We start from the raw sequence: 15,380 nt of genomic DNA, 5'->3' as shown, positions 1-15,380 counted from the left end.
ATCATATCTCTAATAATTTGGAAGATATTATCTTTCGTTTCTTTGCCAAAATTCCAACCGATGGCAATTGAGTCTGTTTCTCTAAACTCTTCCTGCATGGTTTTCTCAAATGCTTGTACTGATACAGTTCACTTCCTAGTTTATACGTTGAAGGAGAACAGATCTGAGTGCTCGTATACATTTCTTCACTGGCTCTAAAACAGGTTAATTCCTTCTCCTGAAGATCTACCATTATTATATCTTCCTACAGATTTCTATTTCTGTCTACTTAGAAAATATCTGCAAACCATCAGTTCAAGGAGTAAAGTCGCATTGCTAATTAAAGTCTGTAACTATATCACTATAGGAGTCAATCTAGAAGATGTCTGGATTATCTGGAAGATACTGAATCTACTGCTTTTGTCCCTTCTAACATTAATTTGTGTGGAAATATGCAACAGAGCCCTAAAAAGGAAACAATGACAGATCAGCCTGTCGGAAACTTATGAGAATTAAGTCAATCAACAAAACACAGTAGTACCAGGATTCTGTATACATAGGAAAGACAGTGAGTAAACTCTGACACTAGTGGGGTAATATTCTCTACTACATGCTCCTTAGGATCTGTCTTTGTCATTAATAGCCTTGTTGCATAACACAAAATCTGTATGGGTGCCAGGTCCAAGCCCAGGAGCAGCAACGTAGTACTGTCACACCACTCTCTCTCCACCAGGAGAGAGCTGTGATATGCCAAAAAAAGTTTACAATAGCAGTTGGAGAAGAACTGCAATTCCACTGAGTGACTAAAATTATCTCTGAGCAGACTGAGCAAAATTTACTTGGTGAGGTTAAGCAGAGAAGAAATTTTTTAACCGTATCGCTGATTGTGAATCAGCTGGCTAGGAGACCATAAGAAGAAAATGAACATGAAAGATCTTCATCTGGTATAAAATCTCACCACTGAAGTAAAGTCTCATCACTGAAGTACCACCGTGTAACATGGATCTTTATAACTATATTCAGCATCTCCTCAATAGCAAGAAACACCATAAAAATCCACTACAGGAAGAGAAGAGCTACATTAAAGTGAGAACACTTGTTAAAAAGATGATAAAGCAGACAACCATACAGGAAGCAGAGCACTGTTGTGCTATTAATTCCAATTAGGAAAGCTTGAGAAAGGGTGGGGAAGAAAGGCCTGGCTGCCTAAATAGCAAGGGAAGTTAACAGAAACAGGAAAGCATCCTCCAACAGGCTTAAAAACTAGCAAATTAAGAAAGAAAAACTCTGACACGTAAAACTTAAAAAATAACTGAAAACAACTAGCTAAAGGAATCGCAGCTAAATCTACAAACAGGGTCAAAAGGTGTCCTAGAGTTCTGTGTTACCTAATAATGGTCAAGGAATAAAGAAGCACCGAGAAACGACAAGGCCATTTGCAGACATGCTTAAAAGGATTCTTTGTGCTGATACTCACTGTGGAAGAAACCTAGTTACATTGCATGTTACAGTGGTTTTTTGTGAGGGTGGCAGAACAGAATCTGTATAAACAGGCTATGGTGTGTCTATGGACAAAACAAGAAAGAACCAGGGCCAAATGACATTCACATAAAACCTCTCAGGAAAAGCTATGATGAATAGCTGAATTACAAACGATTAGGCCAACCTCCCACTTAAAATCTCCTTGCATGGCAAATAAGATACCTATTTATTCCAACAGTTTCCAAGGAGAGCTACAGGTTCTGAAACTGTAATCTGTACAGGACATTTTAGCAGAGATTATAATAATGCTAGAACAAGCAAAAATATATTAATAAATATAACCCTGGCGTGGGGATGTTGCTTTGGCTTCCATAACGAGAAGGCCAGCATTACAAACATCTTGAAGTTCTGACGAAGACATCGTTACACATGTGAGTGAGGATTTTCTGACTCAAAATTCCAACTGGCTTGTACAGTCCCTGTATAGTCAACAAACACTACAGAAAATACATTTTGGGTCAATTCCTCTTTTTACAAGTAATTCAATTAGAATTATGGAGCTAAATTATCCTCTCAGTCTAGAACAATTCAAGAGTTACATTATTCCATGAGAATCAGAGAATGTCCCAGAAAACTGCACTTGCACTAACTCAGATTGCCCTCCAGCTTCAGGAAGCGCTGAACTCAGAATTATAGACAGTTATTGCTGCATTTTCCTGGCAGTTTAATCTGCTCACATTAAAACTCAGGTATAGGAAAGCACTCCAGTCCAAATCTACTTTACCAGAAACTCCCATAACTGTTTCTGAAGTGTTTATAAGTGCACCTAGGAGAAACTCATTTTTACTATAATATTTTGCAATTTATAGAATATATCCTTCATTAAAGTTAAATTCCTCATTGCACTTAATTCCACTTTATGTGAATATTTTCATTTGATAAAGTTTAAATATGCAAATAACACTGTTGTTTCGTGTTGCTTTTCTGTCTTCTGCTTCAATAGTTTGCTTCTTAAAACAATCTGTATTAATAACTCCTTACTGTTCTTAATTACTCTGTTTTCCAAAATAGATCTTCCAAATAAAAACTAATGTAATTATGCCTCATTGCTCAAATTCACAGTTCTTTCAACCTGCCTTAATTCATGTGTTATGTTGGTAAGCATTAAAACAAAATTCCTCCCTCACGGTTACTACTTAAAAATTGTTGCCCTGCAAAACACAGATGGGTCTTTTACTGAAACAGAAATAAAATGCAGAGCTTTAATTTAAAATACAGTATGTAAGAAAACAGAGATACCGTAAGTTTGGAAATAACTTAGTGGGATTTCTCATTATTCCTTTTCCAAACATGAAGGGTGGTGTAGGTTTTTTTTCTCCTCTATATTGTCAAAGTGCCTTTGAAGTATAACTTTGTAAGAAATGTACACCAGAATATACTCATTAAAACTGGTAGTACCACATAAATCTTCACCATTTGTCTCGCCTGGATTCAGTTTTCAGAACTATGGCCATTGGCTGTATTTAGCCAAGTATTGGCTAAATCAACGTCCAGCGGCCTCTATTTCTGTAGGACCACAGAGGTTAAGCACAGATTTTGGTTCACGCCTCCACTGCTTTGCCACCCTACAAACAAGCCAAGATTCAGGACCTCTGCCATGCAAGATAGCCTGTACTACTCACAAGAGTAGCCTGAGCTAACACAGGGGTGGTTTGCTTTTCACCCTGATTGCTGTAATTGCTTTGGCTTCCTTTCCTGATACCAGAATGTTCCTACCACCTCTACACAGTGCATTACCATTTACCCACCCACACCTGAGGGAACCATAGAATCAAGGTTGGAAAAGAGCTCCAAGAGGCCTAAGTCGAACCATCAACCCAACACCCCCAGTCCTCCTAAACTATGCCATGAAGTGCCACGTTTACACGTTTTTGAACACCCCCAGGGATGGTGCCTGAATCACCTCTCTGGGCAGCCTGTTCCAGTGCCTGATCACTGTTTCAGTGAAGACATTTTTCCTAACATCCAATCTAAACCTCCCTGGCGCAGCGTGAGGCCATTTCCTCTCATCGGATCGCTAGTGGCTCAGGTGAAGCTCCCCGCAGCCACCGGCACGCCGGGCAGCCCACAAAATGGCGGGCGGGGGCGGAGACCGGCGGCACGCTCCCGCCTCTCGGGCGACGGGCTCGCCCAACCGCATGCCGAGGATCGGGACCGCGTGACCTCGCCGCCAGGCGCCGCACTACAACTCCCATCACCCCCCGGGAGCGGAACGGCTCTCTCCCGCCTCCCTCCGCTTCCGGCCCCGCCCCTCCCGGAAGGCGCCGGCGGAGCTGCGGGAAGGTCGTGCAGGGGAGAGGGTCGCTGGGCTACCTGCTCGGTACCATGCTGACTGCCGCTGTCCGCAGGTTCACCACCTCCGCCCTCCGCAGGAGCCACTATGAGGACGGCCCTGGGAAGGTAACGTGGGGAGGAGGTCCCGGCCCGCCGCGGCGCGGCCTGAAGGTCGCGGGAAGGGAAGGAGCCTGCGGGAAAGGGGCTCCTCGTTCCGCCAGCCCCCGTGAGGGGTTTTGCTCCTTGCCGGGTCTCTGGGTGGGCTTTGGGGTCTCGCCGTACCCCTGCAACGGCCACAGCAAAGCGAATGCAAATGGCTTTAGTGGTGCAAATGCCTTTGGTGTCCTTTCCTGCAGCCTGCGTCGGTGGTACAGGTGATGAGCACTGCAGTATGAGGGGCAACAATGATACTGTAAACGCTTTCTGATGTACCTTGTGCTTAACGTATTCTCAGTCCTACATCTAAAAACCAATTTTATGTACCTAGTGAACATGAGGAAAACGTTCACAGTTTAGGTAATTAAATATTAACACACGTTGCATAGAAAGGCTGCGGGGCCTGTATCTTCAGGGCCGTTTATACGAGACTGGACAAGGCCTTCAGCAAGCTGGCACTGCTTTGAATTGCGGGGCAGAAGGGAAGAGTGGACAAAATGCCCTCCAGAGGTCACATTTAAGCTACTGTTCCAATTGCTCTGTCTCTTTCCTTGAGAGGAAAGGATATTTTTTGAGACTGAATATTTATTTTGTTGGTTTGCCAGTTAGCGCTCTGAGCTTCTCACCATTTTCAAGTTGATGAGGAAGTAATTATTGTATTGATTGCAAAACTAAAATTGGTTTTTCTTTTCCAGAACCTCCCATTTTCTGTGGAGAACAAATGGCGATTACTCGCACTGATGTGTGGGTTCTTTGGAAGTGGATTTGTTGCCCCTTTCGTTATAGTCAGACACCAGCTTCTTAAGAAATGAAGAGGACAGACTGTAATTGCACTGACTGGGTAACTCTGTGTGTTAGATTTCATAGCATAGTGGAATCTCTGGTCAAAATAACCTCATGTAAAACCATTATTAAAATTTTCAGCCTTTTGCAGTCCACATACTTAGAGTTGTGGTCTGCAGCTGCACCTAAATTCAAGTAATGAATAGGTTTAAGCTTCCTTCACAGGGCTGCTGTACTCTCATTGACTTGTGAACTTTGACTCCCCAAAGGCCACACCTCTCTGACTGCAGCTTCTTGATAGTCTTCAACTGGGCTAACTGGTGGAAGAGTATTACTGATCCGATTTTGATAGTAACTATAACCAAAACCATGCCTGCCTTCTCTGAGGAAACATAAAGCTACACTTCATGTAATCTGTAGGAATAACTGGCATGTGTGATGTGAACAAAACAGTATGAGAAACTGTGATACTGTAAACGCTTTCTGATATGCCAGTTAAAACTCAGTGGGAAACGATATTTCATGAACTTCAGTTCAGCCATGTCAAAACAATTACACCATATATACAATGTTCCTAACCATTTACAGGATAAAGTCCGCTTAAAGTAAGGTCATTAACAGCAGGAACATTTTTAACTGATGCTTGGTGACTGTCATAACAGACACAGCAAGCCTCAGACATAGTTCAGACTGCAGGCAAGCAGCTGAAAGCCCACTTCAGTTTATCAATAAGCTGATTCTACCAGGTGTTGCCAGTTCTATAATCTGGGAAACAATAATATTATACAGGTTTTCTAGATTCAAAGGTAGCAGAGTTCTTAAATTTGTTAATTCTTTTTTTCTTGCAGAGTTGAAGTCTTCTACACAGCATCTTTCAATTGAAAAAGGATAGCTGCACTTGTGTAACATGCTGGATGTGTCTAAATAAAACCTTAAACCTGAAGGTCTTGGGCTGTGTATTTTGTGAAACTGCTGAAGAGCTTTTGACAACTGGTGTATACTGAGAACCTCTTCAAATTTAAGTGTATTGACATTAAATTAAACAGTAATTGTCTTTACCTATGAAAGCAGAGGGCTAGAAAAATCACATTTCCAAACTGAAGTTGGGCTCAACATTTTTAGTTGGTTAGATGTTAAAATGCCTTTACTAAGATATGTGGTCTTCTCCCACTTCTACCAACTTGAATATGACAGTGAGATGTTTAAATTCATGGCCCTGTTGACAGCAGGCGTGGAAAGTTGTTTTCACATCCACTTTGTTGTGGCCACCTCATTGGCTAAAGATGTGGTATGAAGGGCACTGGCATAACCCAGGAATGGTTATTTCACCCTTGCCAGTAATGCTGTTAAGTGGCAAGTATTCTGAGTTGCTTTCCTTCAGTGAGGTTTTCAGGGTTACCTTTTTCGCCCTAAAACAAGCCCTTCTGCTGTAGCACAGTGCATTTAATGTGGCTTGCAATATCTGTCAGTCCATGAACTTGAATGACTGCATCATAGAAATTCAGGTTCTGTTGGTGTAGTTCAAATCTATATGAATGCGAGTGTGTCATCAAACACCATCAGCATAAGTGTATATAGGAGCAATAAATTCTGTTGGTAACAGAATAGCTTTTGGTTGCCACGTCTTTTTTTAGAGGTGCCTTTAAAGTGTTGATGGCTCATGTTTGAAGAACCTGAGCTGGGAACAAAAGAGTCTAGTACTGTCTTGCTACAACTTTTTCAGTAGAGCTAAAAGAAAACTTAATGAAGCGTGCTGATTTTGATCAAAGGACCAGCAGAGGCTGCAGAAAAGTGATAATGAAGCAAGATTCAGAGGAAAGATCCCAGACTCTAATGGGGTCAGATGGTAAGAATGCTTTGTGGCTATGACCGAGATGTACGGTATAATTTGTTTCTTGCTGTTAATGCGTGTATTTTCTGTCTGCAGAGTAATGCCTCTCACCAGAGATTTATGACGATATAAATCCCTGTCTCCCTGTGTCTCATAGAGCAAATGAACTGTGTGCTCTGGGTGATATGGGAACGGCATGGTGAGGGAGCTAGGGAATCCAGAGGAGGTGACAATTTTGTGGTCTAGGGGTTGGGATTTCCTGGAATAGCTCAGCTACTATAAAAAAAAATCTGCCTTTTTAATGCAAAAATCAAAACAGGAGCTCTTAGGTGATAAAGTGTCATTCGCTCCCTGTTGCAGATAAGCAACTCAAATGTCTGTTGTGCAAGGCAAAGCTTAATGGAAGGCTGTCACAGAATCACATTTGTCTTACTGATTACAAATATAACTTCCACTGTGTATTGTACCTAGCTCACTGTGGGTGTTCTGAAACAACTTGTTTTGGGGTTTGGTTGGTTTTTCTGTTTTGTTTTTTGTTTTTTTTTTTTAATTTTTCCCCTTACTCCCAAGTCCTTGATGTATTTGAAAAGAGTAAACATCATCTGTGAAGGTTTATCTTGTGGGCTAGGCAAACCAGCTCCTTTAGCCTGTAAGGTTTTCTTTCCAGGTATCATTGCCTTCTCTGTACTTTTCTATTTAAATACATTTTTGAGCATGGGTGGTTAAACTTAAAACAGTTATTTTTAGATTAAATGTCAGAGACTCTCCTCTCGTGATGTATTCTAAAACTGTAATCATCTTTTTTCGCAGTGTCGTTACATTGATGGATCATAGTCATTTAGGAGCACAGCAGTCCTGGCGGCTACTAGTTATAAGAAGTTTTCAGATTATGACCCCGTTTCCAACCCAGCCACCAACTTATAAAAATTACTGATGTGAATCACAATACCCATAACCTTTCATCTCCTGCTGTTTTACTTAATTTCTGTTACTGCAGCTGTAAGGCGTATGCTGGGGGATGATCTGAATGTCCACTGTGCTGATGGTTGTCTTCCAGCTGTTGCTTACTGTATGCTCCCACTCTTTGGGTGCCAGTTAAGAGTCATATAAACCACATCAGTCCCGCTTTGGGTAAGTTACCTGACCAAATGTATCACATTAGTCATAACCTATCATCTGATAAATGCCTGTTCATGGTGCCCCATTATTAATTAATCTTTCCTTTAAAAAGGTTTCGTACAATTTTGTAGCTTTTTTAATCTAATCTGCTCAGCTAATTCTGTCAAGATTTCTTGAGAATAGGTTAAGTACACACACTGATTTTGATCTTTGCAGCCTTCCAGTTGTTAGCTTGTATTTTTAATATAACAACTGCACACTAAGTTTCAAAATGAGTAGCCATGTTCTCCATTCATTGCAAACTCTGTGTTATTTTTACGTGCTGCCAAAGCTGTAATTAGTCTCTTGAGATTTGTACTATTCCTCTGTGTGACTTGCTTGGGCAGTTTTCAGTAATTTTCAAGCTCCATCAATTATCAAGTCTGTAAGTTCTCTGTCTGACGTATGTAATTGGTTCCCTTAGGTTTTCAAAACTTTTTCTTCCATAATAGAAGCATCTTAATAGATCTGATTTGATCTCTTTCTATTAATGCAAACTGGGACAGTCTGCATTTTACCCAAAGGCATTTTTTTACTACCAGACTTTTTATAATCTCATCACTGCTCAATAAAGCAAAGTCTAAAATTCTTCATTTGTTTGCTTGGGTGGAAAATAGTGGCTGTCACTGAGATATATGGGGCTCCTCTCATTAATATTGGATGTTTGACGGTTTAGTTTTACAGAAGCACAACTCCAGATTCTATTTGTTTCTCTGCTGTTATGAGAAGATCGCTGCTTATAGCCAAGCTTGATTTCAGAAGCATATGTCAGGACACAGAGCACCTTCCCTCTTCAACCTTATTTATTTATTTTACTGCTACTCCCAAAATTATGTTGGTCTTAATATTCTGTTTTACCCAGTCTATGGTTTCCTATTTAAGTCCTCCTATTTGCTTACTGACTGCTAAGTAGGTAAGCCAGAGAAACTTGGGTAGAGTTTTGAAATACACCTGTTACTAACCACTGTTCATGCCATGTTCAACTCTTTTCTTCCATGCCTAGCTCCACAGGGTGGAAAACCTACCCATCGCAGTGAAATGATAGGGCAGACCAAATGATCTGTGATGGGAAGCCTTATGCTGGTCTCGGGGAGCAATGCTGTGGATAAAATAACTACAAAAAATGTCCAATTTGAAAAACTAATGCACGACTACAAGAGGTGCTGAGCCACTGAGTCTTCTGTTTAGTTCATATAAATGGGGCTAGCCCAGCGCTGCAGCCTGACAAGGCCTACCCCGTTATCCCCCAGCACAGGTTAAGGGATAGGTTAGCCTATTTTGTGACCCTATTAAATACCAAATGTTTGTTGACCTCAAAGGAACTGGAATCTCATCCAGGCAGAACTTCCCTAAGAACATTCCCACCAGATATTAACATGGGAATACCCAGCCCTGAGTGATTCCAGAGGTGGAGGTGTCGCTATACATATGTAGGAACTAACTGATATTTGGTGGTAATAAGTAGTATCAGATCAGAGTCATTAAAAAAACTGTGTAGAATTAAGTTTTTCAAAACGTGTGTTATATCATGCTCAGCTACATAATAGTCTGAGAATGAAATATTTATCTTTAAAATAGCCTTTTGGTTCCCTTTCGGGCACCTTGACTTGATAGGAGATAAATCAATTGAAAAAACAAGAGGTAGAAAAATAAAACACGTTAGTTACAGGCAAAAAGCAATATGTAAGAGGTGTTTCTCTATCATTAAAATTGTACAGAGGAAACAAGGTGGTGATTAAAGGACATCTGGGAAATAACACATCTGTGTGAATGATAATCTTTTTGCTTGCTAGATGCCAGTTTGAAGGAAAATCTTATATGGTCCCAGTTTTTTTTCCAGTTTTCTCATTTTAATTTTCCCCTTCACAAATTCTGATCTGGCTCAAGCTCAAAATAGTTTCACTTTGTTTCCAGAGAGGTTCAGACTTCAGCATTTTAATTATGTTAGATATAAGTAGTCTTCAAGCAGTTTCTCAATTAAATCTAAGCAGACGTGATTTAGATGTCCTTACATTTTAATATTTGGAATGTCTCCAGTTTGGGGATCTTTCTGTCTTGCCCTGGGACATTAGTTTGTCCCATTTCATAACATAAACAGCTGAGCATTCACAAAATCTTTTACAAGGTGCTCGGAAGCTATCAAATGAAATATTTTGATGGTGAGAGGAAAAGGGACTTTATCAGAGGTTAGAAATATTTAGAAATAACAAATGGCGATTGTTTGACACAAATAGGATGGCAAAGCAACGCTTCACATGTTTCCTCTATGCCTCTATGTCTCAGAGTTGTGCAGAGGTAGCTAATTCTTAACCAACCTGATAGATAAAATTCAATGTTGACACTGCAAGGTGATAGTGGGGCAATTTATACTCTCCTGGAGGTGATATATCGTGAATGAATTATGATCGCTCTAGCAGAAGATGCCATTGCAGGCTGCTGAACAAAAACATCTGCTCAGTGTACAGAGGCGATCAAAAGGCAAGCAGGATGTTAACCTCTTCTACAGAATGGGATGGAAAGTGTAACTGCAGATATCACTGCCATCGTGCCCATACAAGTGGTATGCCATTCCTTGAACACCACATGGAATTTTCTTATTCTACCCAGACCACTGAAGGGCATGAAAAAAACTTAGTTTCAGATATGGAAATGTTTCAGCGTGAAGAGGGAGTAAACTATTAGAACTCTTTGTTTTAAAAAAGGAAAAGAGGAGAAGGCTGTCATCTCAAAATCATTCACATCTGAAAAATATTACCAGTCCTAAAGGCAAAAATCCACTGTTCACACCTCCAAGCTGTGACTCAGCGGTGGGTCAGGGGGGCTGAAAAGGTTTTGTCTGTTTGCTAGTTTGCTTGGTTTTAAAGGGGGGAAAATGGACTGTCAACTTTGAACTCCGTCACTGAGCAATATACTATCATATAGGAATGAAATTTATTATTGAATGTGGGGGTGTGTGTGAAGGACTTGTGTTCAGTTACATTAAATGGGGTAAAATTTTTTATTTGATGAAAATATATATTATTTATCTAATCAAAGGTTTTGGGGATTTCTGTTCAGCAATTAATTTTACAATGTACCCGTTTCAGATCCAGTTTTCAGGAAGTAATGGGCCTTAGATTTTTTTTTCTCAAGACAGAAATTCCAGGTTTTGTTCAGTTGTGCCATGAAGCATCTGCTGTTACCCCGCATTGAAGACAGGATACTGGATTTGATTAACTGCATTCCTGAACCATCATGGGCAACCCTTACACATAATGGATTGCATAATAACACAAGAGCAATCTGGGCTAAGTTTTTTCTTGCTTTAAATTAAGTTATTGATGACCATTTGACGTGTTGCCCTATACAATAATCAGAGTATGAGTTACTTATGAAAATTACACAAAAACCTTTTTACTACTAATTAAATAGTAGAGTAAAAATTCAGAATCTTCTAATGTAAGTTGCCAGCGACTCTCTTCCTTTTTGTGTTTTTTGCTGGCCTGAGATTTTCATTTCTGTTTGAGGTTAACGTAGGAACATGAAACAATTGAGAGGTTTATAAACAATTTGGGCTTGAGGAAGAAAACATAAAAGTAGAGATGTGGTTGTCATGACAACCAAATTAGCAGCCATTCTTGTTGAATGTAAGCAGTGGTTGAGAGCTTGGACAGCATTGCACGCGCTAACACATGAAAATTATTTTTGTTCTTTAAAGAACATGTATACGTTGCATTTCATTACCTTGGCTGATTTCCAGAATCTCAGTGTAGCGATATCAGTGAGTATTATTTAAAATTTCAATATAATTACTAAGGGAAAGAAAGAAGGAAGGAGAGAAAGAAAGAAAGAAGGAAAGAAGGAAGGAAAAGAGCACAAACTTTGCTGCCTCCATATAAAATAAATTGATTGTTCTCAATTTCATGAACAAGAAAATAAAGTTATAGAAAGGTCAAATGATACACCCACTAAGTGGTAGCAGAAATGGGGTACGATCTGGCTGTTCTGTGCTATAAAAATATTCCTGCCTGTTCTCACCTCAGTGGGGCATGTGAAAAAGCCATAAGAGGGATGTGTAATCATCCTTTTCATGCCTGAGAATATGTAGAGTGGGGCAGAAAAGATTAAGCCTCTGGATTGTTTAACTGGAAGTTGGAATGGGTATCAGAGGAACATGTTAATTTATTGTTCAGGTATTGTAATTACATCTTCAACTACCACAAAAAGACGGAGAAAAAATGGGAAAAATGCTGTAAGTTTAGGGTATATGGTACTGAAAACAGACTTTGGAATAGCATTGACTGTTTTATAGCTGATCCAAATGAAAAGACAGCGACCATAAGGCCCTCTGTACAGATGGGAATGCATGCAATTAATTATTGTTCCAATTAAATGAAACATAAAGGTAGAATTGCCCCTCCTGTGCCATACCTGTAGGTTTTATCAGAGGCATTTGTGCTAATGGCCTGTTCCTGCAAAATGTGAACGCCAGCCTCTGACTGACTCCTTAACTAGCTTTTGTTTGCTCTGATTCTAGCAAGAAGATAAATGTTAGTTGCTCTCTAGGAAGATATGCTCAATAAGTTTGACTTGCATTTAAATGAGTTTAAAATAATAGTATTTGCTGGAATTAATGTGATCCACTGTTCCATTTTCTCTTTCAGTATTCCATGAATAATATTAAGTTCTTTCCTGTAGTTGTGCCACCTTTTCCATTAGCTATGTACAGCATGCAGCTCTTTGAAAAATGTCAGTGAATAAATAGCATTGCTGAGAACCTAACTAAGCCAGAGCCAGCACAAAATGTGGAAAGGTACCTTGCTGGTGAAAAAATGGTGGGTGTTTAAATTATGACGGTGGAAGGAGAGAGCTGAAAGAGTGTGGTCTGAGTTTTTGTTTATTTTTTCTAAAATTTTGATTGCACCATTAGCATTCAGAATTGCTTGAGGGTTCTTTAGTCTAAGTGTGGCAGAAAAAAATTGCTCCATAATTCTAGACTAAATGTAGTCTTGTAAAGACAATAAGAAAGATCTCATCCTTGAGGAAGGGAAAACCTGGTAGCCACTAGCCTGCTGCACCCGTCAGCACAGATATTTGACTAAATGGGGCTTTGCAGTTAACCAAAGCTATTACCTGTTGCCTGAAACAGTGGCAGGATGGGCTGTTGTGGAAAAAAAAAAAAAAGTAAACATATATATACAGGTCATTAATATGAATGAGCAATTCTTTTTGCATTCGCTCATGAGCCACCTAGGTAATTGAAAGTGAACGCTAAGGAAGATGTGCCTCTCTAAAGAAGATCCATCTCTTTAAGACCTTGTCTTACGGAGTTTTTTTCTGACAGCCTGAAGCACTGCGGCTTCAGGTTTAGGGACAGCTAATTGGAAACTTTTCTGGAAACGTGCACATCACTGTGCTCCAAACCCATGCAGGCTATGGCATCAGCTCCCCAGCCCTCCCCTCACCACTGCCACTTTTCTTTCCTGTTTGTTTTTCCAGACGTGCTGCTGTCTTCTGAATCCAATATTGCAGAAAATTGTTTCCAGCCAAACAGCTGCAGTTAAGTTGTTAACTCACTATTATCTCAACCCACTGTCAGGAGCTGAAAGTGCCTCTTTATAGCCCAGTTGGGAGTATTTTAGTGCTTTAGCTTTACGAAGCAGGATATGGGGTGGGGGGCTGGGTGTTTTTCTGAGAGGGCAGGAGGAAGGCTGGCAACCCCTAAATAAGGTGGGTTTCCTTTTCATGTTCTGAAGTGGCAGCACAAAGGGGGAGGAATTCTGCAAAAGGATTTAGATACTGCACCATTACCTTCTTACACACAGCCTAAGCACCCCTGCCCTTTACATAATGCAAAAGCAAAGTATGGGCACCTGACAGCTTATCTACAGGACAATTAACTAGCTGAAGGTGTGACTGACTTAAACTTTTTTACTTCTTGGTTTGGCACTGCTTTCAAGTTAAAGTAGCACTATATTAGTTCAATTTAAATTTACCTCTGAAATCAACTTATAGAAAACAATTTGCCAGTTACTCTAATTCTAAGCAAAGACTTAAATAATAGCACTTTAGATAGTTCATTTTTAAAGAAGTTCATCCAAGTTATTTTTCCTGAGGTTGGCTGTGTAGGCAACTCTAAGAATGGGATGTGCAAACCCCAGAAAGCCAAGCAAAGGATCAGCATCAGTACAGGACCAAGCACAAGAATAGGGCCCCATTTCTCTGGGGCATTAGGTGCATCCCTTGTGGTCTCAAGGAGGGGAGCCATACCCCAGGTAGGGACCATATCTTTAGTAGCTCAGTTTTCATTTCATTACAGGAAGCCCATAAATTTGTAGTTAATTTTATGTGAGGGAAGACTTGACTTTCAGCACTTGCTCCAGTGAGTGTTTACAGAGGTATACAATTAATATTTTTTTATTTATTAGAACACAAACTCAGGTCTCTTCTCTCTTAGTAAAATGCCCCAACCATCGCTCCTATGCAACAGATACTTAAATAATCCCTGAAAAGTGCAATGGTTCCGCTGGGTGGTACTGAGAGCGCCTTCTCATCAGTGTACCTGACCCTGTGTAGATTAAAGCACTCTAAGGAAGCCACCGGAGATCACTTGAAACTGAACTTGGGACTCTCATGTTCTGCACAAAAGCTCCCCTGGGCGGGAGGTGACCACATACTGCTTCTTTCTCCAGCTAAATTTAGATACCCCTCCAGAAACCATGTGACTACCTGCTAAATCAGGTCATGCAAGAGAGAAAACCACCACAGGTTCTGCTTTTCAAAATGGCATTACTGTCAGATACGTACTCTAAAAAGCTTTTCTGAAATTATAGAAGAAAGAAAATACAATATGTCATCAGGGACTGAAAACGCTCATCTCTTAAACCCCTCTAGCAATTTGCAGGTAAGATTACTAAATGAAACCTTTGGTCTCCCTTAGAAATCAATGACCTTTGAAAAATTAGTGACCAAACAGAAATAGAAGACAATTCAAGGTAAGTCTATTGACAAAAGAGAAAAAAAAAACCAAGACTTCAAACCATCTCACTAAAGATGAAATAGTGTAGGGCACTGTGGGATGACAGACACTAAGTCAAGGTTAAAATGTCTCACATCTGCAATAAATCACATTTAAGAAAAACTGCCCACTGAAGGGTGTTTGTCCACCTGCCAGGTGAAAAAAAAGAGGAAAATTGGGACCTAAATTTTCCCAGGTGTTACCTCTCACTACTCATCAGTGAGCTTGTACTGGCACAGCCAGCAGGTCCGCGGGCAGTGGGAATGGATCTGGTCTTGGGGTGTGGCGGGGGTACCAAACTGAACGGCGCGGCTGCAAACTACACCCTGCCACTGCCTGGGGGGGCAGAAAGCAGGCTCCTGGTTATAGAACTGAAGCACACACCAAACACTGGATAAACGGGCAAATGGGTTTTGGTAGCTGTATGCCAAAAAATAGGATATTTTTTATTTTCCTAAAGAAACAGAAAACAGGATTCCTATCTACATTTTAGGCGTATTAACTGTTACTGAATTAAGCCATCTATAATTACAGGAGGATTTTAAAACAGCAAGCAATAGATCTCCTTATTCTGGCTTTTATTTTCTACATTTGTGATCCAGGGTACTAGGTTCTGGATACCCAATCTCAAATGATTTAGATAGGCCAATTTTTCAGAAA

At 40.3% G+C, this 15,380-nt stretch overlaps 1 protein-coding gene and 2 non-coding genes across 3 annotated transcripts; all 3 read left to right on the top strand.

The window, feature by feature from the left end:
* The first annotated feature begins 3,751 nt into the window (after nt 1-3,751).
* On the top strand, nt 3,752-5,677 carry COX7C (cytochrome c oxidase subunit 7C). The gene is made up of 3 exons (XM_075078660.1): nt 3,752-3,921; nt 4,647-4,792; nt 5,583-5,677. Exons 1-2 carry the CDS (start codon nt 3,847-3,849, stop codon nt 4,761-4,763), a joined length of 192 nt encoding a protein of 63 aa, XP_074934761.1. The 5' UTR covers nt 3,752-3,846; the 3' UTR covers nt 4,764-4,792; nt 5,583-5,677.
* Nucleotides 4,164-4,226, top strand: LOC142050856 (small nucleolar RNA Z39). Its single transcript, XR_012658166.1, has one exon. It is a non-coding gene; the product is annotated as a small nucleolar RNA Z39 (small nucleolar RNA).
* On the top strand, nt 5,164-5,225 carry LOC142050855 (small nucleolar RNA Z39). The gene has a single exon (XR_012658165.1). It is a non-coding gene; the product is annotated as a small nucleolar RNA Z39 (small nucleolar RNA).
* Nucleotides 5,678-15,380: the final 9,703 nt, after the last annotated feature.

Source organism: Phalacrocorax aristotelis, chromosome Z (genome assembly GCF_949628215.1).
Source record: "Phalacrocorax aristotelis chromosome Z, bGulAri2.1, whole genome shotgun sequence".
Classification (NCBI taxonomy): Eukaryota; Metazoa; Chordata; class Aves; order Suliformes; family Phalacrocoracidae; genus Phalacrocorax; species Phalacrocorax aristotelis.
This window is presented reverse-complemented; position numbering and strand designations above follow the sequence as displayed.

What these genes read in the sequence shown, in the direction of transcription:
- COX7C (XM_075078660.1), top strand. Translation starts at nt 3,847, where the DNA reads ATGCTGACTGCCGCTGTCCGCAGGTTCACCACCTCCGCCCTCCGCAGG. An exon ending in ATGAGGACGGCCCTGGGAAG is followed by an intron (nt 3,922 to 4,646) that starts GTAACGTGGGGA and finishes TTTCTTTTCCAG; the next exon opens with AACCTCCCATTTTCTGTGGA.